The sequence below is a fragment of the Thalassophryne amazonica genome, chromosome 6, assembly GCF_902500255.1.
Source record: "Thalassophryne amazonica chromosome 6, fThaAma1.1, whole genome shotgun sequence".
In the NCBI taxonomy this organism is placed as follows: Eukaryota; Metazoa; Chordata; class Actinopteri; order Batrachoidiformes; family Batrachoididae; genus Thalassophryne; species Thalassophryne amazonica.
The window spans coordinates 91,449,031-91,462,630 of NC_047108.1; the positions used below are offsets into that span (position 1 = coordinate 91,449,031).

Below are 13,600 nucleotides of genomic sequence, written 5' to 3' on the forward strand. Positions count from 1 at the left end.
TAATCCCAAAATGATTTTCCAGCCTATCAAGTAGAATATGATGATCCACTGTATCAAATGCAGCACTGAGATCTAACAGCAACAGAACCGTAGTGGTGTCCGAATCCATTGTAAGCAGAAGATCATTCACTACTTTAGTGAGAGCCGTTTCTGTGGAATGATATTTTCTAAAAGCAGACTGCAGCGGCTCAAAGAGATTATTCTCAGTAAGATAGACTACAAGCTGCCGTGACACCACTTTTTCCAGAATTTTAGAGCAAAATGATAGATTTGATATCGGCCGATAGTTTGTCAATACACTAGGGTCAAGATTAGGTTCCTTAAGTAATGGTTTAATCACTGCATATTTGAAACGTTTAGGAACAGATCCAGAAGTTAAAGAAAGATTAATAATTTCCAGCACAATCGGCCCAAGAGTGGGACACAGGTCCTTAAACAGTTTTGCTGGTATAGGATCAAATAAACAGGTTGTGCTTTTTGTTAACGTTACGACTTTCGTCAGCATGTCTAGAGAGATACCATCTAATTCTGTAAATCTAGGTAATACCTCAGTAGTGGCGCCCACCTCAATAGCAGGGTGTAGTGGCTGGGTTAAGGCATACTGGGATATGTTCAACCTAATGTTATCTATTTTCTTCTCAAAGTAATCCAGGAAATATTGTGCTGTAAAAGGAGAGCGAACTACAGGTGGTTGTCCATGAATAAGTTTTGCCACCATGTTGAACAAGAACTTTGAGTTATGCTTGTTTTTGTTGATCAAATCAGAATAATAGGTCCACTTTGTAGCCAATAGTGCATGCTTATAGTCTAAGATAGCATCACGCCATGCAAGGTGGAATACTTCTAATTTTGAACAACGCCATTTCCGTTCTAGACCTCTTGCTTTATGCTTGAGGTCACGCAGGTAATTACTGAACCAAGGTGACTGCGATTTGGCCAGCTTTGTCGGCTTCCGCAGATAGCTGTCAGAACATTTTGGAACTGAAATTCAACACCTTTCGCATGTGTGCATGAGGAAAACAGCACTCCAGTCTGAGATCCAGACATTTGGAGATCAGGCAGTCTGCAGTGCCTTTTATGGTCATCTGACAGCAGTCTGTGTCGTCTGCATACGCTCTGGATGCGATCTGATAGGTGTGGACAAGGCAGTCTGGCTGCACTTCGACACTACAGACCACGCCTCTTTTCCTACCGACTGCATCGCATTATGGCAATAGTTGCCGTATTGGGCATACTTCTGGCACATTCTTGCTATGTGTGACGGGGGCTTTACACTACCATCTTATGTGTCTCTTATAACCGAAACAACACAACGGGTTACTGTATGTTTGGATCTTGTACGTAACACAGTCAGTAGGTAAAACTGCCAACAAGTGATGATTTGTTAACAATGACAATAACGCACATTGTTTTGTTACTGGTCTACACCCCCACAATTTCACAAGCTGTAGACCAGTGATAAATGAGACATAGTAATCTGACCTCCACGGGTAAGGGGTGAACAAAGACCTGAGCCGAGTACATCACCACATCTCAGTTAACAACAACAAAAAAAAAAACTCTTTTGCACACCTATTTGAATACATAGCATGTAATTGGTTCTGTTCATATACAAATATAGTAAAAATGATCATGCATACACGCATGTCTGAACAAACTTGCCTATGTTTGCAAGCCATCCTGCTGCCTCAAGGGAATGTGGGCTGTCTTTTGCTCACTCCTGTTCCAGCAAACTTTGATACCTTTTTTTCAGTTCCACAGAGGATTTCATGCACATTTGACCAACATGAGGACTATTCTCACGCTTATGCTGATGGTAGGAATGAAATTTTTATGAATATGATAGTGTTGTTACATATAAAATGTTAATTTCTGATCCAACATGAAAAAAGCTTTATGCATCAATAATTTGACAGCTTGTTGTGTAGATAATATAAACTTGTAAGCAACAGCAGAAAACATATGAAACAATATTTCTATTTTTGCGGCTTATTCAGCTGAGCAGTATTCATGTAGAGAATGATTTTTAAAATAAGGGCGCATGCAAAACCAGTTCTATGTGTTTAACTGGGAAACACTTAACAATGAGAGCATAAAGGTGTGCATTGTTAAACTCCTCTGTTGATTGCTACGGTCTAAATTATTCAGTTAGAGCTTGCTGTTATCTTTATTGAAGCAGGTGTGGTTGATGTTTCAGCATTAAATAAAGAAATACAAAGCAGCCAGTCACAGGCAAACATGTTTGTATCCATTGTTGCACTCCAGTCAGATATAGTGGTTACAATTTTTTCAGACTTTGTTATGTATTTCATTGCATTCATGTGATTTGGAGTCAACTTTTTACTTTTTTACACGTTAATGTCACTTCTGTTCCTGTAATAGAAAAATGGGTAGAATTTTGTGGTATTCAACTGCAATAAACAGCAATAAACTAGTGATACAAACATTTTATGGTCTTACATTACACATAATTTAAAGGGTTTGACTTTTGCAGCATATTTTCACTGTCAAACAGCCACTGGTTGAAAAATCTGCAAATTTTGTGAGCACGTTACTTTATAACTGTGGATGAAAAAAATGTGTCTTAAGCCCCTTTCACACTGGGTTGCTCCCAGCTGCTCCCGGTTGCGTCGTTATGACGACGCCAGGTGGAAGCAACCTAGTGCGGAGACGATGCAGCTCGGCACCACAACAGTGCGAGGGGTGCAAACAAAAATTAAACATGTTTAATTTTTTTCTGCATCCTCTGCTTTACACAGAATTAAGTGGTTTCAGCGCACGTCAGAGCAATAGGACGGTACTCGGCATGACTGGAAGCCACACCCTCACAAGATGACGTTACCCGATGCCAATTTATGATTTCTGCTGTGTTCTGTTGTTCCCGAAGTATAAAACATGCAGGATTGTTTTTATACCAAGTACTCAATGCAGTAAAAACTAAAAAAAAAAAAGGCCACAGGAAAAAAAATGCTGATTGCAGCTGCTGCTCCTCTTTGTGGAGCTGTCTGGTGAAGAGAGGCACTGTGAAACAGCTTCTTCTCTCACAAATGTGTTTAAATAAACTCCATAAAAGTCCTGCTCACAGACTGATTGCCAGAAACATCCAGTAAAAAGTCTGGACATCTCCAGTCCACTCACGGATGGTTCATTCACGCGCACACATGTGAACAATTAAAAGAAAAAAACTATCTGCAGGCAGTTAGTTCCTTTCTCTCATCACAGTTAAAAAAAGGACATAAGTCCTGCTCACAGACTGATTCCCAGAGACAGGACATGTCAACATCTCCAGACATCTCCACATTTTGCTCACAGATGGCGAGCTGCACAGATGCGAGATGCACGCGCATCTCGCGGTCAAAGGAGGAAAGATAAACTATAACAGAACTCAGTGCACAGCCCTGCAGCTCAGCACAAGAACACATAAGAGAAGTCAGAGTACACAGTCTGTCTGCAGCCAACCTGTGCACGCTGATTTCTCTGTGCAGAGAACCTGCAGGCTGCGTCCTCACCTCCCCTCTGCCCCCTGCTGCGTGCACCTGATGCAGAAATTCCTGCATCGTCATGACATAACAGGGAGCACCTGGGAGCAGCCCCGGTGTGAAAGGGGCAAATGCGTATTTTTATATGTGTGTGTAAACAGATCCACAAAAGCATATAGCAATCTGTGTGTGCGCAAAAGTATTTGCAAATGCATATGCTGATCGCTCTGTGTCTGTGTGTGTGTGTGTGTGTGTGTGTGTGTGTGTGTGTGTGTGTAAACAGATCCACAAATGCATATAGTAATCTGTGTGTGCGCAAAAGTATTTGCAAATGCGTATTTTGATCTGTGTGTGTAAACAGATCCACAAATGCATATAGCAATCTGTGTGTGCGCATTTTGATCTGTGTGTGTGTGTGTGTGTGTGTGTGTGTGTGTGTGTGTGTGTGTGTGTGTGTGTGTGTGTGTGTGTGTGTGTGTGTGTGTGTAAACAGATCTACAAATGCATATAGCAATCCGTGTGTGCGTATTTTGGTCTGTGTGTGTAAACAGATCCACAAATGCATATGGCAATATGTGTGTGTGTGTGTGTGTGTGTGTGTGTGTGTGTGTGTGTGTGTGTGTGTGTGTGTGTGTGTGTGTGTGTGTGTGTGTGTGTAAACAGATCCACAAATGCATATAGCAATCTGTGTGTGCGCAAAAGTATTTGCAAATGCGTATTTTGATCTGTGTGTGTGTGTGTGTGTGTGTAAACACATCCACAAATGCCTAAAAAAAAAATCTGTGTGTGTGTGCATCCGTGTGTCTGTGAAAATCGGGCCACTCGATTGGATGTGTTCTTACACATGACTTTTGCTACAGTTCTACCGCGTTAGATCTGTAAATGCGTGCAGCGATTTATGTATGTGTGTTTGTGTGGTGTGTGTGTGTGTGTGTGTTGAGACTTTTCTGTGTGCTTCCACCAGATGGCGCAAGCACCAATGACATCACTCATCGCTGTAGTTTTAAGCCTGGCTGGTCCCTCAAAGAGATCCAAATACACATTTGCAAATACTTTTCCTACAATAATGGCCCCATAAATGTCCAAAAGAGAAATGTCGGGCTGGAAAAGATGAGACAATCTTCCGAGTCAATGATGCAACAGTGTGTCATTTATGCTGAACACACAGCATAAACGACACACTGCTTTGTTTCCGCCCCTGAGACCATCCACCAATCACAGACGGGGACCCGCACAGTTTAATTTGCATGCAGTATTTATAAATGAGTGGTTACACTGGTCTACAAATATTTAGAAGTGGTCTGCTTCAGAAATAAAATGTGCTATTTATTATGGATTTTGACTTGTTGAATTCAAATATGACAATAACAATGGTTAAATGGCTACTGTTTCCAAGATATACAAGGTTTTACATTTTGTGTCTACATAAGTATATAGTGTTAACTGTAGAGTTTTCATGAAAAATCACAATGTAGCACTTTAAAAATCAGTAAAAGGTTTATATATTAATCCTTTGTAGCACAGTAGTAGCATTTCTTAAAACTACAGCCAATCAATAATTTCAAACATTTTCATTCTCCGTGGCCCAAAACGAGTAAAGTTTGACCATCTTTATTTCAGAAGCATTTTGGCTGTAGATCAGTGGTGTTGGAGCCAGAACCTCATTAATTTTGTTAAATGCAAATTGCATATATGTAGAGAGTCAGTGTTAATCTGTCTGTTTATTTTGCTTTTACAAATGAAATTCAATCAATCAACGGTATTTAATTGACGCGCTGCTATGGGGCCATTATTGTAGCAAAAATATTTGCAAATTTAATGCAATCTGCATTTAACGAAACGAATGAGGTTATGGCTCCGATAACCGCTCATTTATAGATTCTGCATGCAAATTAAACTGTGTGAGTCCCCGTCTGTGACTGGTGGATGGTCTCGGGGCAGAAACAAAGCAGTGTGTTTTTATGCTGTGTGTCCAGCACAAACAACACACTGCTGCATTGTTGACTTGGAAAATTGTCTCATCTTTTCCAGCCCGACATTTCTCTTTTGGACATTTATGGGGCCATTATTGTAGGAAAAGTATTTGCAAATGTGTATTTTGATCTCTTCGAGGGATCTGCCAGGCTTAAAACGACAGCGATGAGCAATGTCATTGGTGCTTGCGCCCTCTGGTGGAGGCACACAGACAAGTCGCCACACACACAAATCGCTGCATGCATTTACAGATCTAACGCAGTAGAACTGTAGCAAAAGTCACGTGTAAGAACACATCCAATCAAATGGCCCGATTTTCACAGACACACGGATACACACGCACAGATTTTTTTAAGCATTTGTGGATCTGTTTACACACACAGAGATCAAAATACGCATTTGCAAATACTTTTTCTACAATAATGGCCCCATAGTTGAGATGTCCTCCGGGAGGAGTTATACCAGATGTGGACATGTCCTGTCGCTGGCAATCAGTCTGTGAGCAGGACTTAATGGACTTTATTTAACAAAATCCTATGAGAACTTGAGGAGGCGAGCGTGAGTAGCTGCAACCAGGCTGTAATGAGCATTTTTTTTACCTTTTTAATTGTTCACATGTGCTCTTGGAGCGGTATAGTGTTACTGCATTCTGTACACAGTATAAAAAGTCTCCATCTGAGGGACTGCATTTTTTGTGTCTGTTTCACGTCGCCCTTTGCGTCCCTCAGTGTATTGTGGCGTTAGGGTGCATAACTCGGTGTAGTCATGATGCAACTCTATGTTGACCTGGTGTGAAAGGGGCTGTGATTGTTAACATTCATTATTTAAGCCCCCGTCACACTTAAGCCCCTTTCACACCGGTGTCGCAGACCGAACGGTCCGCCCCTAAAAATTGGTCCGCCCTGCCTCCACTGCCCATGCATCATTTTGGACCTCAGCAGCTCGTCTGGACAGTTTCTTCACCCAAAGCAATCAAATGGATTAATAGGATTATTGACATCAGATAACATTTCTCCAGGTAACACTGGAGTTGCGTCAGGAAGGGCATCTGGCATAAAACCTGTGCCAAATAGCAATGCGGATCTGGTTGTATCCGTTGTGGCGACCCCGAACACAAAAACAGGAGCAGCCAAATGGACAACCATTGACATCAGATAACAAAGTAAAACCTCTTAAATCATTCTAAAGTCAGTTTTAAGCAGAAAATGAGGCGATAATTGGCAAGTCGTACTGATGCCCTGAAATGACGTAGGCGCCACAGTAGCATGTCGCAGTCTGACGAACAGCTGCGGAGCCCACTTCCCCCGTCTTTTATTATGAAATAATGCTGAATTTATGTGGAAATGATTGTTGATAAAAAGCTTCAGATATCTGTTGCTGAAATAGATGATGACTTGGGTGCAGTTTTAAGTAGAAACAAGGTGACGCTCAGAAATGATGCTGCTGAGCTCCGAAATGACGCATACGCAGTGACGGCAGGGTGGACTGATTTTTAGGGGGGAACCGTTCAGTCGGCGACACCTGCAGAATGCAGCAGGAATATGCAGAATGCACCTCGAATGCCGTATGTATGGTCCGATTGCTACCCAACGTCTGGGTGGAAGACACGCAAGGGGAGGGGCATGGCAGAGTGAGCGTTGTGGTCCTCTCTTTTGAAGACATGCCATTTCTCACTGCTTGAATTCGAATGACATCCAACCCATGGACTGATTACATGTAAACCACATGTTATGCGTGTGGTCAGATTATTATGGACATCAGATCACTGACATTCACATCCACAGCCATTATTAATGGTAAGAACCACCAATCCATGGTGCATTGCAGTAAACCCATGATCAGGGGACCCTGTATTTCATACATCAGTACATATATTGGATAAAATACAGAAACCAGAGGAGAAGTAAGGCAGGTCCTGACATTAATGCATCACCCCCCCCCCCCCCCCCCCCCATGCACATGCGACCTCTCTCTCTCTCTGTCTCTCACCCACCAGGAAATCAGCTGTTTAGCAGACAGCGGGACGCTTCGCTGTTCAGACAGGCTCATGCACATGTAGCAAAGTGATCAGCTAATATGAGCATACACACACGCAGCTGAGCAACATTTGATCCAGCCTCACACATGCGCAGTGGTGCAATCAGCTATCATGTGCTCACGCACAGTGCGGCCAATCATCCAGCTGACATGACAGCTCACAGCATCTGTGACGCACTGCCCACAGTGCATTTGACTGGGATGTTACAGCCATGTTGAACATATTATTACAGATACATTATCTAACCCATAAGTGGGGATGTCAATGTATCTGTAATATGATGCTCATTATGGATGTAACAGCCCGTTCAGCCACGCGCGCAGGTCCACGGCTCTGAAACACTTTGCATCACAGTGATACACTGTGATTTCAGTGTTACTATACAATGTTCACGTCTTGTGCAAATAATGATTGCGTGCCACATACTTTGCACATTACTGGATTTCCTTTGTGCACCCCAAACAGGCTGCACCGAGGTGAAGTCCATCTTATGTGGAGCACAGTCGGGAGGTGCAGGCTGGATTTGGCATGCCTGGACAATTTCGAGGTTCCCTCGAGTACAGTCATAATGCTCTGAATGCTGTTGAGTTGCCATTTCGAATGCTTAGAATGCAGATTGCGGACAGGCTGCACTTCAACCGCCTTTCGAGCGTTTTCCACCTCAAACGCACTTCGAGAGTTGAGTGCATGTGTTCTACATTCAGGCTGGCTGCACAAATGAGTCAGACTATTTGGAATGCACTCAGGTAGCTGTCGGAGGTTTTTGAATGCACCTCAACTTTGCCAAAATGGAGGTCAAATTTCATTCAGTCTGCATTCGGGCTCATTCGGTCTCTAGTGTGATGGGGTATTACAGGATGTGCTGAATGTAATCAACACAGATTGCACTCATTTGTGATTTGAGTTTTATCATAATTTCACTCTTTCTCATTGAGATTTTCTTATGGCTGCTCAATGTAATACATCATATAAGGTTGACAGTTGGGTGGTGACAGTGTTTTAAAGTTTTCATTTCCCCTTGTCTGTATGTATCACTATCGAACTCATACCTTTAGGACCATGTACAACTTTTAATATTACAGCAGCGATTTGCTGCACCCTTTTTTGCATGATTTAAGGAGGTGACACACACAAGAGAATCATTAAAACAAACAATCAAAGCCACAAAAACGGTGAAGGTGACAGTGACAAATTATGGCAAAAACAGTGCCTGTAAAAACAACAAGGGCACGAACAAAGAAGGCAGAATAAAAAGAGAAAAATGATTCATGGGGTGGTGCTCAGATTAATATCAGTAATCACAGACATATGCAGTTTTACATGAATTAAGGGCTATATTGTGGATGAGTGAGCTACATGTGTGTACATATGTGGTAAAGGTAGAAGTGAATATGCAGAGTGTGATAAGTTCTCGTCCTAGAAGACGGTCCCATGTGGGGCATTGGCCTGCATTCTCGGTTGGGTTTCAGGTCCTAGGTTCTGATGTTGGAGCTAGGGGTCTTCACCCTATATCTCATGCTTGCAGGGCTGCTTAGCTCCCTCTTTTAGCTCCCACATGTAGAAAGCTTTAGTGCACCCTCTCATATCCCATAATCCCTTGCATACCAGAGAGTCGCTGTCATCTAAACAACATAAAGTAACCACATGACAACAATTGCAAATGAACATTATGAAATGTAAAAAAGTTAATTTTTATGCATTTCATCACGTTGAAAACTTGCAAATAATCTGTGTCTGCTACGTTTAACCTGCATGGATCTTCATAAACGCAACCTGAATTCAGACATCTATATATTACCCTGGAACAAAGGGTACAAACAGTGCTGTAAAGGACAATAAGCAGGGCGTTAAAGAGCAAACTTCACTTTCCCCCAGAATGTCATGAACAGGAAGTGGTCACGGCTTACAGCGGTTCCCGTTGAAAATATCGGAGCAACAGTCTGAGCTTCTCGAATGTTTACATACACAAACACAATAACAACATCTAAAAACCTAGATAATATATTCATGAGAGTTTTAGGCACAATATATACAAAGAGTTTTATGTTGCAATGTTAATGCTGTTAAATCGTTTAAAGCAGCGGTTAAATTGCAGCCTGATCAGACCGTCTCAATGCAGTTCTCAATGGCTACGTTTACATGCCGTTAATATTCAGGATAAGATCAATATTCCGGTTTCTGAATCATTAGGAATAACCCATTTACATGCTTAAGCAGACAGAGTTACTCCTGTATACATGGCCATTGGTATCATTTGGAATATCCCCATCTAAACAGCGATGCACATCTTCCACCGGTGCTTGATTTGGTCTGTCGTTCATGCAAATCCTGCTTTGCATAACTTTTCGGCCACCTTCTTGTAAATGTCGCTATCTCTGTACTTTCTACCATCAATAAAAGACATTATATTCATGTCTTTCACAATACTAATAAAGTACTTGGTTTCCTCCTCGCTCCAAAAGTGTGATGCTTTGCTGCCGCGTCTGGATTTCCACATGCTTGTTTACCTCTGCTTGTGGTGTCCGGTGGGTTGCGTGCGCCGCGTACAAGTAGTTGCTTGTACCAGCTCCCAATGTAGTTGCTTGTACCAGCTCCCAATTCGGATCAGGGAGACAGACACCCTCTCTACTTTTAGATTAGGCTTAAAACTTTCCTTTTTGCTAAAGCTTATAGTTAGGGCTGGATCAGGTGACCCTGAACCATCCCTTAGTTATGCTGCTATAGACTTAGACTGCTGGGGGGTTCCCATGATGCACTGAGTGTTTCTTTCTCTTTTTGCTCTGTATGCACCACTCTGCATTTAATCATTAGTGATTGATCTCTGCTCCCCTCCACAGCATGTCTTTTTCCTGGTTCTCTCCCTCAGCCCCAACCAGTCCCAGCAGGAGACTGCCCCTCCCTGAGCCTGGTTCTGCTGGAGGTTTCTTCCTGTTGAAAGGGAATTTTTCCTTCCCACTGTCGCCAAGTGCTTGCTCACAGGGGGTCGTTTTGACCGTTGGGGTTTTTCCGTAATTATTGTATGGCTTTGCCTTACAATATAAAGTGCCTTGGGGCAACTGTTTGTTGTGATTTGGCGCTATATAAATAAAATTGATTTGATTTGATTTTGCCATACTCAAAAGACCAAGAGTCCTTGTGGATAGGACATGCGCAGAACACAAAATAATGTTCCTTTCTATGGGTATATCCCGATGCGCGTTTATATGACCTGATATTTGGGTTAGAAAAGGAGTAACCCAGGGGTCATATTTGGGTTTTTAAAAACTGCAATATGAGCATTTTCGGGTTTTTGCGGGTGTTTACATGGCCATGCAGAACCGGATTATTGCTAATATTCTGGTTATGAAAGGGTTATTGGCTGCATGTAAACGTAGTCAATGTTAATGACATCTTGCGGAGTTGTTAACTCTCTGAAGTTTTGCCAAGAATTTGCGGGATTTGAAACCTCAATAGGGCGAATAGACAACCTAACAGAGTACATATTTTACAATTGTTTTGTTGTTGTTGTTTTTGTGTGTGTTTTTTATTTGTTTGTTTTTTAATATTTTGGATGTTATTACCTAGCTAATGGTAGCTAGCTAAGGTTAGATTAGGTAAGACTATGTTAGGTTAGGTAAGACATTTGAAAGCTTACAGTAAACAATAGAAACTATCTAATGGGAGCATTCCTTTGTAGACACTTACCACAGTGTAATTCAGAACCTCTAAACGTATAAAAAGCTAGACATACAGTGGTGCTCAAACGTTTACATACCCTGGCAGAATTTTTGGTTTTTGGCCATTTTTTCAGAGAATATGAATGATAACACAAAAACTTTTTTTCACTCAGGGTTAGTGGTTGGGTGAAGCCATTTATTGTCAAACAACTGTGTTTTCTCTTTTTAAATCAAAATGACAAGAGAACTACCCAAATAACCCTGATCAAAAGTTTACATACCCCTGTTATTAATACTTTGTATTGCCCCCTTTAACATCAATGACAGCTTTTGTGGTCGTTGTGGACGAGGCTCTCTGATGGTAAAGCTGCCACTGAATATGTCTTGGACTTTATTTACATCAATTACGAAGAAATACAAACAATATGGCACTTTATGGTAAATCTGCATGGAGTAGACAGTTCTCAAAAACTGAGTGACTGTGCAAGAAGGAGAAGAGTGAGGAAAGCCACCAAGACACCCAGACAACCCAGAAGAAGTTATAGGCTTACGTGGCTGTGATTGGAGAAATTGTACACAGTGCAAGCTTTGCAATTTGTAGTACCAGTTAAACAGCTTCATGATGAAGTGGTATAGAGGAGAATTTTCTTGAAAAAAAAAAAAAAGACTTCAAAGTTTAGCTAAAAATTGCCAGAAGGTACATCTGAGATGCAAGCCTGGATTTGATCTGTTTTGGTGAAAGAATATCCTTCTCCGCCCTACTTCACTGTGAAACTAAGAGGCTGCACCTGATTGTCTCTATACGCTGACGTGGTTTTAATCCCACACACCAGACAGATACACAGGTAAATAAAGCTTATGTATACTTTGTGCGCTTATTGTACTAAGCTGATTGTGAGCAGAGGATTGTTAATTGTGTGATTCCTCAGTTCATAACTGCTCATCAGTTATATTAGTGGATCACTTGGGTGTCTAGTTTCCTCTTAATGTTACTAGGGAGCAGAGGTGGGACGAAGTCACTGTCAAGTCAATCTCAAATCGTGAATCAGCAAGTCCCAAGTCAGCTTGCAAACAACTGGTGGTCATTATGACTTGAGACTTGACTTGGGACTTGCTGATTCATGACTTGATTGTGACTTCACCCCACCTCTGCTAGGGAGGATGTGCCATCTCTTTTGGGGAGACAGAGCTGGAATTATTTTATTATTATTATTAAAATGAGATCACAGTTTAAATCACTCCTTCCTATTCATATATGGCCTGGTTGAAAATGTTCATACTTGATTTTATTATATATGTCTTCTAATGTAATTTTGAAGGTGACATCCTGGAATGTTAGAGGTATGGTGAAATTGGTTAAAATGAAGGAGGTACTCAGTAGGGTTAAACAAATTATTTTGTCTCTTGTATATCTCCAAGAAACCCAGTTACTGTCAGATGAAGTGATAAAGATAAAAAGGAGATGGTCAGGTCAAGAAATTTCAGCCTCCTATTTATCAAACAATCACGGGGTGATGATTATAAATATTATTCCTGATATCTGAAATGTTCTACCAGTTTGTAGTAGCCAGCGTCCTCTTTTACACATCCAAGAAGGACACATCCAGGCTGGACAAACTGATCAGGTGGGCTGGCTCTGTGGTTGGCATGAAGCTGGACTCTCTGGTGATGGTGGCGGAGACTGAAAATCTCCTTTGTCCCTCAGGCCATCAGACTGTACAACTCCTCACTCAGGGGGAGGAGGAGTAACAGGAAGACAGAGGACGGGAAGGAGAGCAACAGTAGTCACCAGTAAACCAGTAACTAGCAGTATTTCTGTTATTTATATTTATATTTGTAAACTGTTTTTTGTTTGTTTGTTTTTTGTTGTTGTTGTTTGTTTTTTGTTTGTTTGTTTGTTTTGTTTTTACTTTCACTTTTGATTTCTTACCCTGTGTTCTGCTATACAATGCTGCTGGAACCTCAATTTCCCTGAGGGAGTCTTCCCAAGGGATTAGTAAAGTTGTATCTAATCTAAATGCAATATTGAAAAGGGCGCCTTATTTCACTGTCTGTGGGACTGTCCTGAGATATGAAAGTTCTGGAATGAAGTTCTAAAATGTATTTCTCACATGACCCAGAATCCAGTACCCAACTGTCCTGGATTTTGTATTCTTAATTTATAGCCGAAGGACTGTATGCTAAACAGCAAAGAGAAGAAAACTACTGACTTATGTTTAGTACAGGCTAGATGTTTGATTTCTCCATGCTGGAAAGACGTTAGGAGACCTTCTGTAGGTCGTTGGCTGCAAGAACTATTGGCATGCCTTGTCCTCGAAAAGTTACCATACACAATAAAAAAGAAATCAACCAAATTCAAAGAGATCTGGAATCCCTTTCTTGCATTCATAGAGAACTGTGAAGATGAAGAAACTCTGGAAACTTGAAGGTGATATGTCCCTAACTGCTGATAC

At 41.5% G+C, this 13,600-nt stretch overlaps 1 protein-coding gene across 1 annotated transcript in view; it reads left to right on the forward strand.

Moving 5' to 3' along the window:
- Window positions 1-1,757: 1,757 nt before the first annotated feature.
- LOC117511491 (cadherin-like protein 26) overlaps window positions 1,758-13,600 on the forward strand; it is a 76,525-nt gene continuing 64,682 nt past the window's right edge. The window contains exon 1 of the mRNA XM_034171510.1: window positions 1,758-1,816. Within this exon, the coding sequence (XP_034027401.1) occupies window positions 1,787-1,816 (30 nt within the window). The 5' untranslated portion in view covers window positions 1,758-1,786. The remainder of the gene's footprint in view (window positions 1,817-13,600) is intronic.